At 39.0% G+C, this 11857-nt stretch overlaps 1 protein-coding gene across 2 annotated transcripts; it reads left to right on the top strand.

Annotated features, from left to right (window-relative positions):
- The first annotated feature begins 6179 nt into the window (after positions 1–6179).
- etsrp (ETS1-related protein) lies at positions 6180–11430 on the top strand. 2 transcript variants are annotated; one of them, XM_083918997.1, is made up of 8 exons: positions 6180–6289; positions 6857–6938; positions 8328–8447; positions 8555–8629; positions 8715–8864; positions 8930–9139; positions 9487–9605; positions 10616–11430. In XM_083918997.1, exons 1-8 carry the CDS (start codon positions 6224–6226, stop codon positions 10910–10912), a joined length of 1119 nt encoding a protein of 372 aa, XP_083775123.1. In that variant the 5' UTR covers positions 6180–6223; the 3' UTR covers positions 10913–11430. The 2 variants fall into 2 exon arrangements, with proteins under 2 accessions (XP_083775123.1, XP_083775124.1); XM_083918998.1 differs by having other exon boundaries at positions 8361–8447.
- Positions 11431–11857: the final 427 nt, after the last annotated feature.

Below are 11857 nucleotides of genomic sequence, written 5' to 3' on the forward strand. Positions count from 1 at the left end.
AACAAAAAAAGCTCTTTGGTTTGTAGAATCACATTGGAGGACACAAAGAGCGTAAACTCTCCAACTTACATTTTTATGATGGTTTAACCACAGAGAAAGTGAAAAGGGAATATGAATGCATGTTAAGTGTCAGAACAACAAGAGCTTTTGTGGTTAAAAAGACAAAAGTCTCTACAAAATGTGTGCCATTGGAGACAGGACGTAAACATGCCTAAATGGCACAGTAGACCCCAGCATATGTTATATTATTATAATGTGTATATACAATTAATGCATATGGTTCTTTACAATCAAAAAACTTGAGTATTAAATATGTTATTACACTAAAACTGTAACTTTGGAAGATATCTATTTGATTTTTCTAACTCGGACTGCTGAAGCCTTATTTTAACTTTAGATAAGCCTTTGAATTTATAGACAATAATACAATAATAATACACAATAAGGACTGTAGAGTTTGTCCCTCATCGCTGTCACTGACGGCTCATTACGACCATGTATTTGTTAATGTCCAGTATGAGCAGGAGGAATGATTACAGCAAGTACATCCTGTTTTAATGCACCTGACTGTTGTCTTGAAAACGTTGTAACCATAGCAACCCGTCCTTCAACTTCCTGGATGTTCATGGAAATAACTGAATGTTTGTTGTTGTTGTTGTTGTTGTTGTTGTTGTTTTTCAAGCAGGTCACTTTATTTTCCATCATCAAAGATCTTTTTCTCTCAGCTGTCAGAAGAACATAAAGTTGAGCTTTTCTGTTTAAAAAGTGCATCAGACATTTTTTTTTACAGTTAATTACATTCACTTCCTGTTTCATTCAGTGTTTGTGTCAGAGACAAAGAAAAGTCAGAAGGGCACTCAAGTAGACTGGTTCCTTTTGCAATCTACGGGAGCTAAAGATAGCTATCAACGTCGAATTCTGCCAAACAAATCAAAATATGTGTCACTTTTATAGTCTGGGCAACGATTGTTGAGAAAATCCACAGTTTCATTTCAGTGCTTGGTGTTTATTGTGAAAGGGCTTCACAGCTTTATACAGAAAAGACCAAAAAAAGTCAAATGAAATGGCTTTTTTTGTGGATACAAGCAGCTAGAGGCATTTACTCGAGTACTGTACAAACGTGAGTTACTTACTAAATATACTTTTTACTTTACTGCATTGATTTGACTGCACACTAACACATATTTGCATACAAAAAATATTAAAAGGCTTCTAAAATATGATGTTTAGTTGTGCATTTAACAAACAGTTCATACAAGCACAACTGGAACCATTAGTCATTATAAAATAAAAGAAATCATTTGCAACTGTTTCATAGTAATTAATCATTTAGTCATTTAAGGTTGACAGAATTTGCTGTTTTTCCTTTTTAATGATTTGATGTTTTAGTCATTTGGAGGTTTCAGTCTGTTGTTTGGACAAAACAAACGTTGTCAAAGTGTCACTTTGTTGTAACTGTAATGCTTTTCTCACTGTTTTCAGACTTTACCCAGACATTCTCAACACACTTTACATATAGAGGAGGTCTAGACCACACTTTATGACTTATTTATGATTTACAGAGACCCAACAATTCCTCCATGAGCAACTGCACGTTGCAATATATTCAGCAATCTTTCGCACAGTGGCAACAAAACCTCTTCCTTGGATGGAGAGAATAACCAGCAGATCAATCACCTCTGCAGAGTGGGAAAGAATATGGAGTGAAATAATCTCAAAATCAGAATTAAACAATTGAAAAATCCTCCACAGAGCATCCGTCACTCCCTCCACACAGAAAAAATAGATCCAGGCTCCTCTGCTCTCTGCTGGAGTTTGTGAACTTTGATGGACACTGTCCTTCAGCACGGTCCTTTTGGACTGAAGTGTTGCATTTGAGTTCAGTTAGAATGAAAATCACACTGTCTCGTGACCTGGTGTCTGCTCGCTGGGACGTAGGGCTGCACAGCTGAGGTCGAGAAAAGACAGGAAATGAGCAGATCCTGCCTTTAAAGCTGTTAAAGGAACAACTGTGTTAAACTGGAAGAAACCAAATTGTTTCTAAAATAGAAATATACTTTAGAAAGAACTGCTGATACGTTCAACAATATGGAATAATAACCATGATAATAATTGGGACCAAATGTGGAAAACATTTGAACATATGAGCAGCCATGTGAGGATATTTCTTTAAACACTGGCTCCCCCTGTAAAGGTCAATCTGATAATACAATGAATGAATGAAGGTGGTGTAGTGTGCACCCCCACCTCTTATGTGTTGTAAGACATATTAGTCTTTATTTGTTGTAGTTGTGGTTTGCTGCTTTAATTGTTTCTTTTCTTTACATGTAAAAGCGTAAATAAAAAATGAGATCAGTTAAAAATGACCTCATCCAGCCAGTAAAAGTATTATTATATAAGCTTTAATCACAGGTGACAGTGTTCTGGATTAAATGCTTTAAATATATATTATATATCTAGATGTGAGTACTTCCTCTATGGACACGGGCAATCTAAGAGTAGCCTGCTGAACATTGGGGCATATTTTAAGTGTTCAGTCTCATTATCTATTTATGGAATAACAGTTTCCATGACTATCACCAATTTGGCCCGTTTTGGTGTGTTCTGTGCATCGCTCCGTGACTCCGCTGTGGATTTACCCAGGTGGGTCCCTGATAGTCCGCTGCCGACGGTTGTTAATCACCTCGTGTTGTTGTGTAACTTTATCCCGGTTGTGTCCTGAGGTGGGGCTCCCAATCACGACTCCCGTCTCCCCCCGACGCGCACGATTTCACCCAGCTCCACTTTTCCAGATGGTGTGTGTGTGTGTGTGTGTGTGTGTGTGTGTGTGTGTGTGTGTGTGTGTGTGTGTGTGTGTGTGTGTGTGTGTGTGTGTGTGTGTGTGTGTGTGTGTGTGTGTGTGTGTGTGTGTGTGAGTGTGTGAGTGTGTTTGTTTATACAAGGCCCTGGGCTCGGCCTTATCTGCTGCAGCCACTCACGCCGTGATTTCAGACTTTCTTCAGCGAGTAAACCTTCGTGTGTGTGTGTGTGTGTGTGTGTGTGTGTGTGTGTGTGTGTGTGTTTTACGGGCCATTGTTTTGTCGAATGGCTTCTAAAGATATAGAGATTTTTTTCTCCCTCTCACCTCATTAGAAAGCGCTCTGATTTCATCCCCACCCAAAGGTTATTTAGTCCCGCCTGTCAGACAATCAGACCCAAGTATGTGGAGGCCATTCAGAATAAAAATAACACTGCTTCTTGTTTTGGCTGCCAATTATTCCGCCATGTTATTAATATTCTTATATCTTTCTCCTTAGGGTCTTTGAATAGGCTCAGATGGAGACGCCTCCCGTTCATATCAAGCACTTACCGGATAGACTGGCTACAAAAGGCTGCTGTGTCATTGTGTGTCGCTCTACTAGCTCGTGCATGATTTAGTTTTATAATTAATGATTATTCTCATTGCCGATTAATCTCTTATTTGCTCGATCAATCGGTGAATCATTTGATTTCCAAAAAGTCCGAAACTAGTGAGAAATGTCAACACCAACGCTGTGTTTTCCTTAGAGGAATTTCAGATCTAGTTGTTTTATTATTATTATTATTATTATTATTATTATTATTATTATTATTATTATTATTATTATTATTATGTTTGTTAGGATTGTCCCTGAAAAATGAACTAAAACTAATTTGAGACAATATGATGGTAGTGATCAGTTTAGTACCCTGATGATTATAAATTGTTTATTTTAAGTGATTGTTATTAGAAAACATGTCACCTTTAACAGTAGGTTCATTGTTTTTAGTTTTTTAATTATGAATAACTTTAATAATCCTATACAGCCTATAAACATATATCAGCTTCATAAACTTTAATTCTTATAAACTTATAAATATTTAAGATATGCAGGTATGTTACACTCCTGTAGGCAACCAGGGGTAGAAAGTAACTACATTTACTAGCTACATTAGTACACTTTTTCATTTCTTTACTTGAGTATTTACATTTTAAGATAGTGACTCCGACACATTTCACAGGACATGTAATACCTTTAGTTACACATGAAACATGCACTGCCCTACAAAGCCTAAGTGCAGGAACTACGCAAACATTTAACCTAAAAAAGTGACTTTATAGTTTGTTTATGGTCTGAATAATTGAATATCTGGCACACTGATGATGGATTATGGTTTACTAGTTTGGCATTTCATAATTATTATCCAAATCAATCCGAACATCCACACTTTCAAGGCCCAAAATTGTGCAAAAATCATGTCATGAGTGATTTTGTAGTTACTGCCCTTAAGTTTTGCAGGGCAGTAGTGAGTTTTTAAAATGACTAACTAACTTTAAAATAAAGCATGGTGGTTAAAATCCACTCCACATCAACACGTTTCAACATTAATTTGCATAATTATAGGTTTATAATCTGATAATGAGTATACTACTTTAACTTTTGATACTTTAAGTTCTTGTTACAGTGTGATTTTGATACTTTAAGCACTTGTTACAGTGTGATTTTGATACTTTAAGTAATTGTTACAGTGTGATTTTGATACTTTAAGTACTTGTTACAGTGATTTTGATACTTTAAGCACTTGTTACAGTGTGATTTTGATACCATAAGCACTTGTTACAGTGTGATTTTGATACTTTAAGCACTTGTTACAGTGATTTTGATACTTTAAGCACTTGTTACAGTGTGATTTTGATACCATAAGCACTTGTTACAGTGTGATTTTGATACTTTAAGCACTTGTTACAGTGTGATTTTGATACTTTAAGTACTTGTTACAGTGATTTTGATACTTTAAGTAATTGTTACAGTGTGATTTTGATACTTTAAGCACTTGTTACAGTGATTTTGATACTTTAAGTACTTGTTACAGTGTGATTTTGATACTTTAAGTATTTGTTACAGTGATTTTGATACTTTAAGCACTTGTTACAGTGATTTTGATACTTTAAGCACTTGTTACAGTGATTTTGATACTTTAAGTACTTGTTACAGTGTGATTTTGATACTTTAAGTATTTGTTACAGTGATTTTGATACTTTAAGTACTTGTTACAGTGATTTTGATACTTTAAGCACTTGTTACAGTGATTTTGATACTTTAAGTATTTGTTACAGTGTGATTTTGATACTTTAAGCACTTGTTACAGTGATTTTGATACTTTAAGTACTTGTTACAGTGTAATTTTGATACTTTAAGCACTTGTTACAGTGTGATTTTGATACTTTAAGTACTTGTTACAGTGTGATTCTGATACTTTAAGTACTTGTTACAGTGTGATTCTGATACTTTAAGCACTTGTTGATACTTTAATTACTTGTTACAGTGATTTTGATACTTTAAGCACTTGTTACAGTGTGATTTTGATACCATAAGCACTTGTTACAGTGTGATTTTGATACTTTAAGCACTTGTTACAGTGTGATTTTGATACTTTAAGTACTTGTTACAGTGATTTTGATACTTTAAGTAATTGTTACAGTGTGATTTTGATACTTTAAGCACTTGTTACAGTGATTTTGATACTTTAAGTACTTGTTACAGTGTGATTTTGATACTTTAAGTATTTGTTACAGTGATTTTGATACTTTAAGTACTTGTTACAGTGATTTTGATACTTTAAGCACTTGTTACAGTGATTTTGATACTTTAAGTATTTGTTACAGTGTGATTTTGATACTTTAAGCACTTGTTACAGTGATTTTGATACTTTAAGTACTTGTTACAGTGTAATTTTGATACTTTAAGCACTTGTTACAGTGTGATTTTGATACTTTAAGTACTTGTTACAGTGTGATTCTGATACTTTAAGTACTTGTTACAGTGTGATTCTGATACTTTAAGCACTTGTTGATACTTTAATTACTTGTTACAGTGATTTTGATACTTTAAGTATTTGTTACAGTGTGATTTTGATACTTTAAGTATTAAAAGGTGTGAGGAGGTCGTGAGATCAGCTTTTTACGCAGTGGGTATTTTATGAATGGATCGAATGTTTAGCTGCTCGTTGCTAAGGGGGAGGAAAGGGAGGGTGCGTCTGACGTCACGCTCTGTTAAACAAACCTGGTCACGACGCAGAGGGTGGGGTGGGTGAGGGGGGGGGGCGCCCCTCCCACCTCCGCTGCTGTTATAACGGGACCGGGCCGGCCGCACACTGACCACTCTTGGTGTTGTTCTTGTAGCGGGTAAATAAAGTGTGAACACCGGGAGAGACAGAGAGAGAGATGTACTGGGACACTATCATCAAAGCTGCAGACAGACACGCAGACAGCAAGGACTCCAAAATAAAGGTAGGTTCTCATTTAACTGTAAAAGTGTCATTCAGTCATATACCTTTAAATAGTCTTTGTTATATCTGTAATAACTTATCCCACTTATACACCTATATTTGGTTTGGAAATGTGATGTTTTCATAGTTTTCTGACATTTTATAAACTAACCACTCGCAAAAAAAATGATAATTAAGTTGTAAGGAAGTCTCTAAATTAAAAAGACAAATGGGAATCATCCTGACAAATTATTAAATTAAATGTATTCTCTTTAAAAAGGCGGTTGTGCATCAGCTGACTTCTATCTGACTTCCCCCACTGCACCCAAATGCATCAGAAATGAGGAGTTTTTACAATAGACCCTCCTCACAGCTGTACCAATGCATGATAGCATGTCTTTGACCTCTCAAAAAAATAGGCAAATAAGAGCTCAGTGTATATATAACTTATTTTAAGTCTCAGTATAAAAGTACATCTGCTTTTTGTTGCAAAATAAGATGAAGTGCGAGGCTTTACACCTCTAAATTCTGATCAACAATGGGAGTCGCAGCGCTGATAAAAGTTCTAATGGAGACTCTGTGAACACAGATGGAGGTTTGCCAGACTGGATATTACACCGAAGACTTCAGGACGCAGGAAGTGCCAGCTGGTTTTGACTTTGCATCTTATGGTGAGTTCAGAGAATCCTTTCTATTGGTGTTTTTCTCCATCCCAGACTCTCGGTGACGCCTCGGACAGATTTTATATGTGTGCACTGTCTGTTTCCTCTGAACCTGAGCAGCTGAAGGACAGAGGAAATATTTGCGCGGACTGCATCATCACATCTGTCAGGGCTTTCTCAATGAGACCTTGACACCCGGGGGCTCACGCTCCAGCCCAGGATAACGGGGTGCTGCTGTGTTATGTGAGTGTGTGTGTGTGTGTGTGTGTGTGTGTGTGTGTGTGTGTGTGTGTGTGTGTGCGTGTGTGTGTGTGTGTGTGTGTGCGTGTAGTGCTTTAATGGGCTGAGGTAGGGAAAGACGAAGAGAAACGGGGTGGTCAGGTTAAAAGACACTCCCCTCTCTGTCTTCCCTAATCCTTTCCTCCAGACTTCCTCCTCCAACAGATTTAGAGTCCCCCCCTCCCCAGACCTCCATCACTACTCTGTCACACTCCCTCCGCTGGCGTTTCCTCCTCTCTCTTCCTCCCCCTCCCTCCCCTGTTTCCTCCTCGCTGCCTCCATCCATTGAGCTGAAAAAAGAAAACACGAGTGCCTGGTGCTGATTCGACAGTAAACAAAACTGCTTTTTCTTGTGTCAACATCCATAGTCGAGATAAAAAACCCACAAACTTACAAATTCATCCCATCTTTCCTGTCTTAATGACTCTTTCGCTGAGCTGTGATTAACCCCTGGTGCTTAAAGGACCACACCAATGATGTTTTTGTTGTTTTTAGATTCATTTCCTACCTTTAAGGTACCCGTTTATTTCAGCATGGTAAGAAACTCAACTTGCAGAGACTTGAAACATATTTGAGATGCTGTAGATCGGTATCTTGATGTTTTGATTTAGCTGTAAACAGGACAAGGTCTTGCTCAGTGGTGCATTTGAGGATTTTCCGACATCTTAAATTGGAGACTCGGCCGAAAAGCAATGCACTTAAAAGTTTAGTCGCAAGAAAATCAAACCGAAAACAAATGGTCATAATCAGACAGCTGACTCTTATGTTACTCCTGTTTGACTGTTCCCTTCATCACATGCACACACGCACACGCACACGCACACACGCACACACACACACACACACACACATGCACACGCACACGCACACACACACACACACACACACACACAAACAAACGGGTTGAGTGAGGATGAGTGCCTTCAATCTGATTTGTTAAAATAGATAGAAACAAGTAGCTGGCCATTAGGGATGAAAACAATCCAACAATGGAAAATGTGAAGCGTTAATGTTGAATAAAACCATCGGTGTGGTCCTTTACAATTACGACCTGTGCCTCTCTGCTGCCGTCATCACCCCCCACTGACTCCATCTGTCTGTCCTGTGTTTAACCTCCAGACTACCCTGGTGAAGACCTGTCTTTTCTGTTAGACAGTAAAACACTCGGACAGCAGCAGTTCGTGGCAGAAAGCAGCTACCCGGAGCCTCCTAAAGCTTCTCACCCTTACGACACTAAAGGTAAAACCTCAAAACACAAAAAAAACTCATCCTCATAGTTGATACGATGGGTCATGTGGTGATGTTTTAAACTTATCTCACATGTCTGCTCTTTATGTTTCCTGCAGTAAGCACCAGTGACACTTTGCTCTTCAACCTTGACTCATACCAGGAGTTCAACTGGTGGGCCTCGTATCCACATGGTGAGCTCATACCCGTGTGAATGTCATCTAATACTTTAGAGGAATTTCTTTTAGCAACTAACTTTATTTTTTCTTTTACGTGCAGATGGGTTGACAGTAGACCAGTCACAACCTGGATACCAGGAGCCTCCACAGATGTACCAGAGCCTGGTGCCTCAGAACGGACAGTTCAGCCCGGCCGTGGAGGGCAGCCACAGCCCCTTTCCCTCTGCCAAAGGATCAAATACATTACAAAGTAAGGCAGGTTTAAAAAAGAAACAGTGTCTGCAGTTCAGTGCGTAACTCTCGTCTTTGTTCCAGGTGAGGCGGATCAGAGGCAGCCGTCGTCCTTCTGGCCTGAGTACTCCTCTCCAAGCTTCACTGCCCTTCCGCCGCACCCACACACTCCGGCCTCCTGCCCCTCAAGCCAGTCCTCAGAGCAGTACTGCCCCCGCGTGGTCAAACGCAAAAACGCACACCCTCAGAGGCCAGAGAGGGAGGGCCAGATGATGGGAATGTCAGCTTATCCAGGTTTGCTTTATCTCTTTTTCTGACCTACTCTGATCGTTCTCTACACTACACTTCTGTATAAAGTATGCAAATTAGCACCACCATGTCCAACTAAATGCAAGTCACACATTAATGCATCAATAACACTCACATGTTCCCATGTCTCTGCAGCATGAGAACTTTTACACAGTATATATAACTGCTAATACTTATATACTCCTACTTTAGTATAATTCTGAATTTTACGTATTTTTTACGCAGCTGTATTGCTTCTTTAAAACAAGTTGCTATGAACTCTTGCTATAACAGAATTAATCAATATATGCATTAATTCATTCATTATTTCATTCACTCACACGTTCATTCAGGTTCTGGTCCAATCCAGTTGTGGCAGTTTCTACTGGAGCTACTTCTGGACTCTGCGTGCCATTCCTTCATCTCCTGGACGGGAGACGGCTGGGAGTTTAAGATGTCCGACCCCACAGAGGTGAGGACAAACCTTGTTTTGAGAGTACTACGTGGCAGAAGTGGAGAGTAACCAAGTGCATTTAAAGGCACTGTTTAGAACATTAACACAGCAGCAAACTGTTGAAACAGTTTTCCATGTAAAGTTAAGTGGAGTAATGGCGTCCTGAGCAGTTTCTCTATTGCTTGTTGTGGTAGAGAGTCGGCCCTGTGTGCATGTTCGTGCATGTTCGTGCATGTTCGTGCATGTTCGTGCATGTTCGTGCATGTTCGTGCATGTTCGTGCATGTTCGTGCATGTTCGTGCATGTGGCCATGACTAAACGTTGGTATTTCTTGTGCTGGGGTGAGAGGAGTGTGGAGGCAATCCTAACCCTTACCCATCAGCACCTTTAAGTAATATACTGTAAGTTGTAGTTGTACTCACTACAGTAACTGTATTCAAATTTACTTTCCAGATTAAGACTTAACACAATGATTTTTATCAAAGGCATGGATAAGAATTAAACTAGTCGTTTCAAACCTTTCCCACAAAAAAATGAGTGTCCAGTTGGAGCCCCACAAATGTTTAGGAGTTATTTGCAGTTTCACCAAAGAGACATTTCCCCTTTAAACTTCTCACATGGTTTAATTTAAAAAGATATTTTACCCATTTTAAGCCGGATCTGTTCATGGCAAAGTAGGCGTTGTGTTCGGATGAACGGTGTTTGGCCTGTTTCCGCCACAGAGACAGTGTTAAAATGCTCTTTAATCATCTCACGACCGCTCACATTTATCTTTGGAGGACCCTGAACCCTAGATTGGGTACCACTGGAATAAATTACTATATATTATCACGGTTTATAAAGTATCTAAGAACTAGTTTCACCTCGAGCAGCGACAGTAATATGCTGCACATGGATTTTGAATGCAGGACTTTTTAATTTAATGGTGTATTTTTACATTTTTGACTACTTCTTCCTCTTCCACCACTGCTACATGAGTGTTTGTTCACAGACAGACACACCTAAGTGTTTTTTGGTTGATCCCACAGGTGGCCAAGCGCTGGGGCCAGTGCAAGAACAAACCCAAGATGAACTACGAGAAGTTGAGCCGCGGCCTGCGTTACTACTACCACAAGAACATCATCCACAAGACGGCAGGCAAGCGCTACGTCTACCGCTTCGTCTGTGACATACAGGGCATGCTGGGAAAGACGGCACAGGAGGTCCTGACCAGTCTCAACGTTTTGCCCACAAACGCGGAGTCGTGGCAGTCGTGTCCAGGGGTTCCTGCGACGGCGGCGGTGGCAACGTCGGAGCACAGCAGTGAAACATGGGCATCACAGTAAGGTAGAGGGTGCCAGGACGGGTGTCGGCACATTTTAACGAAGTACTTCAGTCTGCAGAGTAAATACTGCCTCCTCAAGCCCTTGCTGAACTACAGCATCATCATGGGGTCATAGAGACACAGCCAGCTTAGAGATGCTGCATTTCAGGGAATAAAATAACCAAAAAGTCATAAAATCGTGCAGTCAATCAATGTTACTTTCCCCCAAATAATAGATAATGTCAAATAAAGTCTTCCAGTATCTGACCCATAAACATAAAGCACCTCAGGGCTTAATAACTGCAGTACAGGGGCGTTTTAAGCACTACGATAGATACCTATTCTTGCAGCGTCAAGGGCCACATTTTCATTCGACGTGTTTCTAAGAAGGAATTGATTTGTAAATAGTGTTTATATGATCGCCATGTAGAGTTTTGTGCATTTATATTATTATTGTTTTTAATACAAAACTCGTCTACCTCTGTTGCTAGTCGGAAAAACACAAACTGAGATTTTTTTCATGCACTCACTGTGAAAGTTTTTGGCCTGTGTGATGATTGTTTTGTGTAAATAAACTGTAAATAAACCGAGCGTGTGAACGTTCTCATTTGTCCAGGTCGTCGTCGTCGTCCCCAAAGCAAATGAAAATTAGCACTGGAGTTGCTTTGTGGATATATAAACATAGATTTGTGTGAAGACTCTCACTCTGTACACGTTGTTTTAATACTCCATCTGGATTTACCTTTAATTATGAATACACTAATATGTGTGTTTCTGGTTCTCAATGTGACTTTAAGGTTTTCTTAAATGAAAAAGTGTCCTGAGATAACTTTTGTTATGATTTGGCACTATAAATAACATTAAATTGAATTAAATCTCTGTATTACCTTTAGTTGTTACTGTTTTTTTACTCATATTTTCTCAGTTATTGTAGCTGTAATATATTTAAATCTTATTATACACTTGT

Source organism: Echiichthys vipera, assembly GCF_963691815.1.
Source record: "Echiichthys vipera genome assembly, chromosome: 8".
Lineage (NCBI taxonomy): Eukaryota > Metazoa > Chordata > Actinopteri > Perciformes > Trachinidae > Echiichthys > Echiichthys vipera.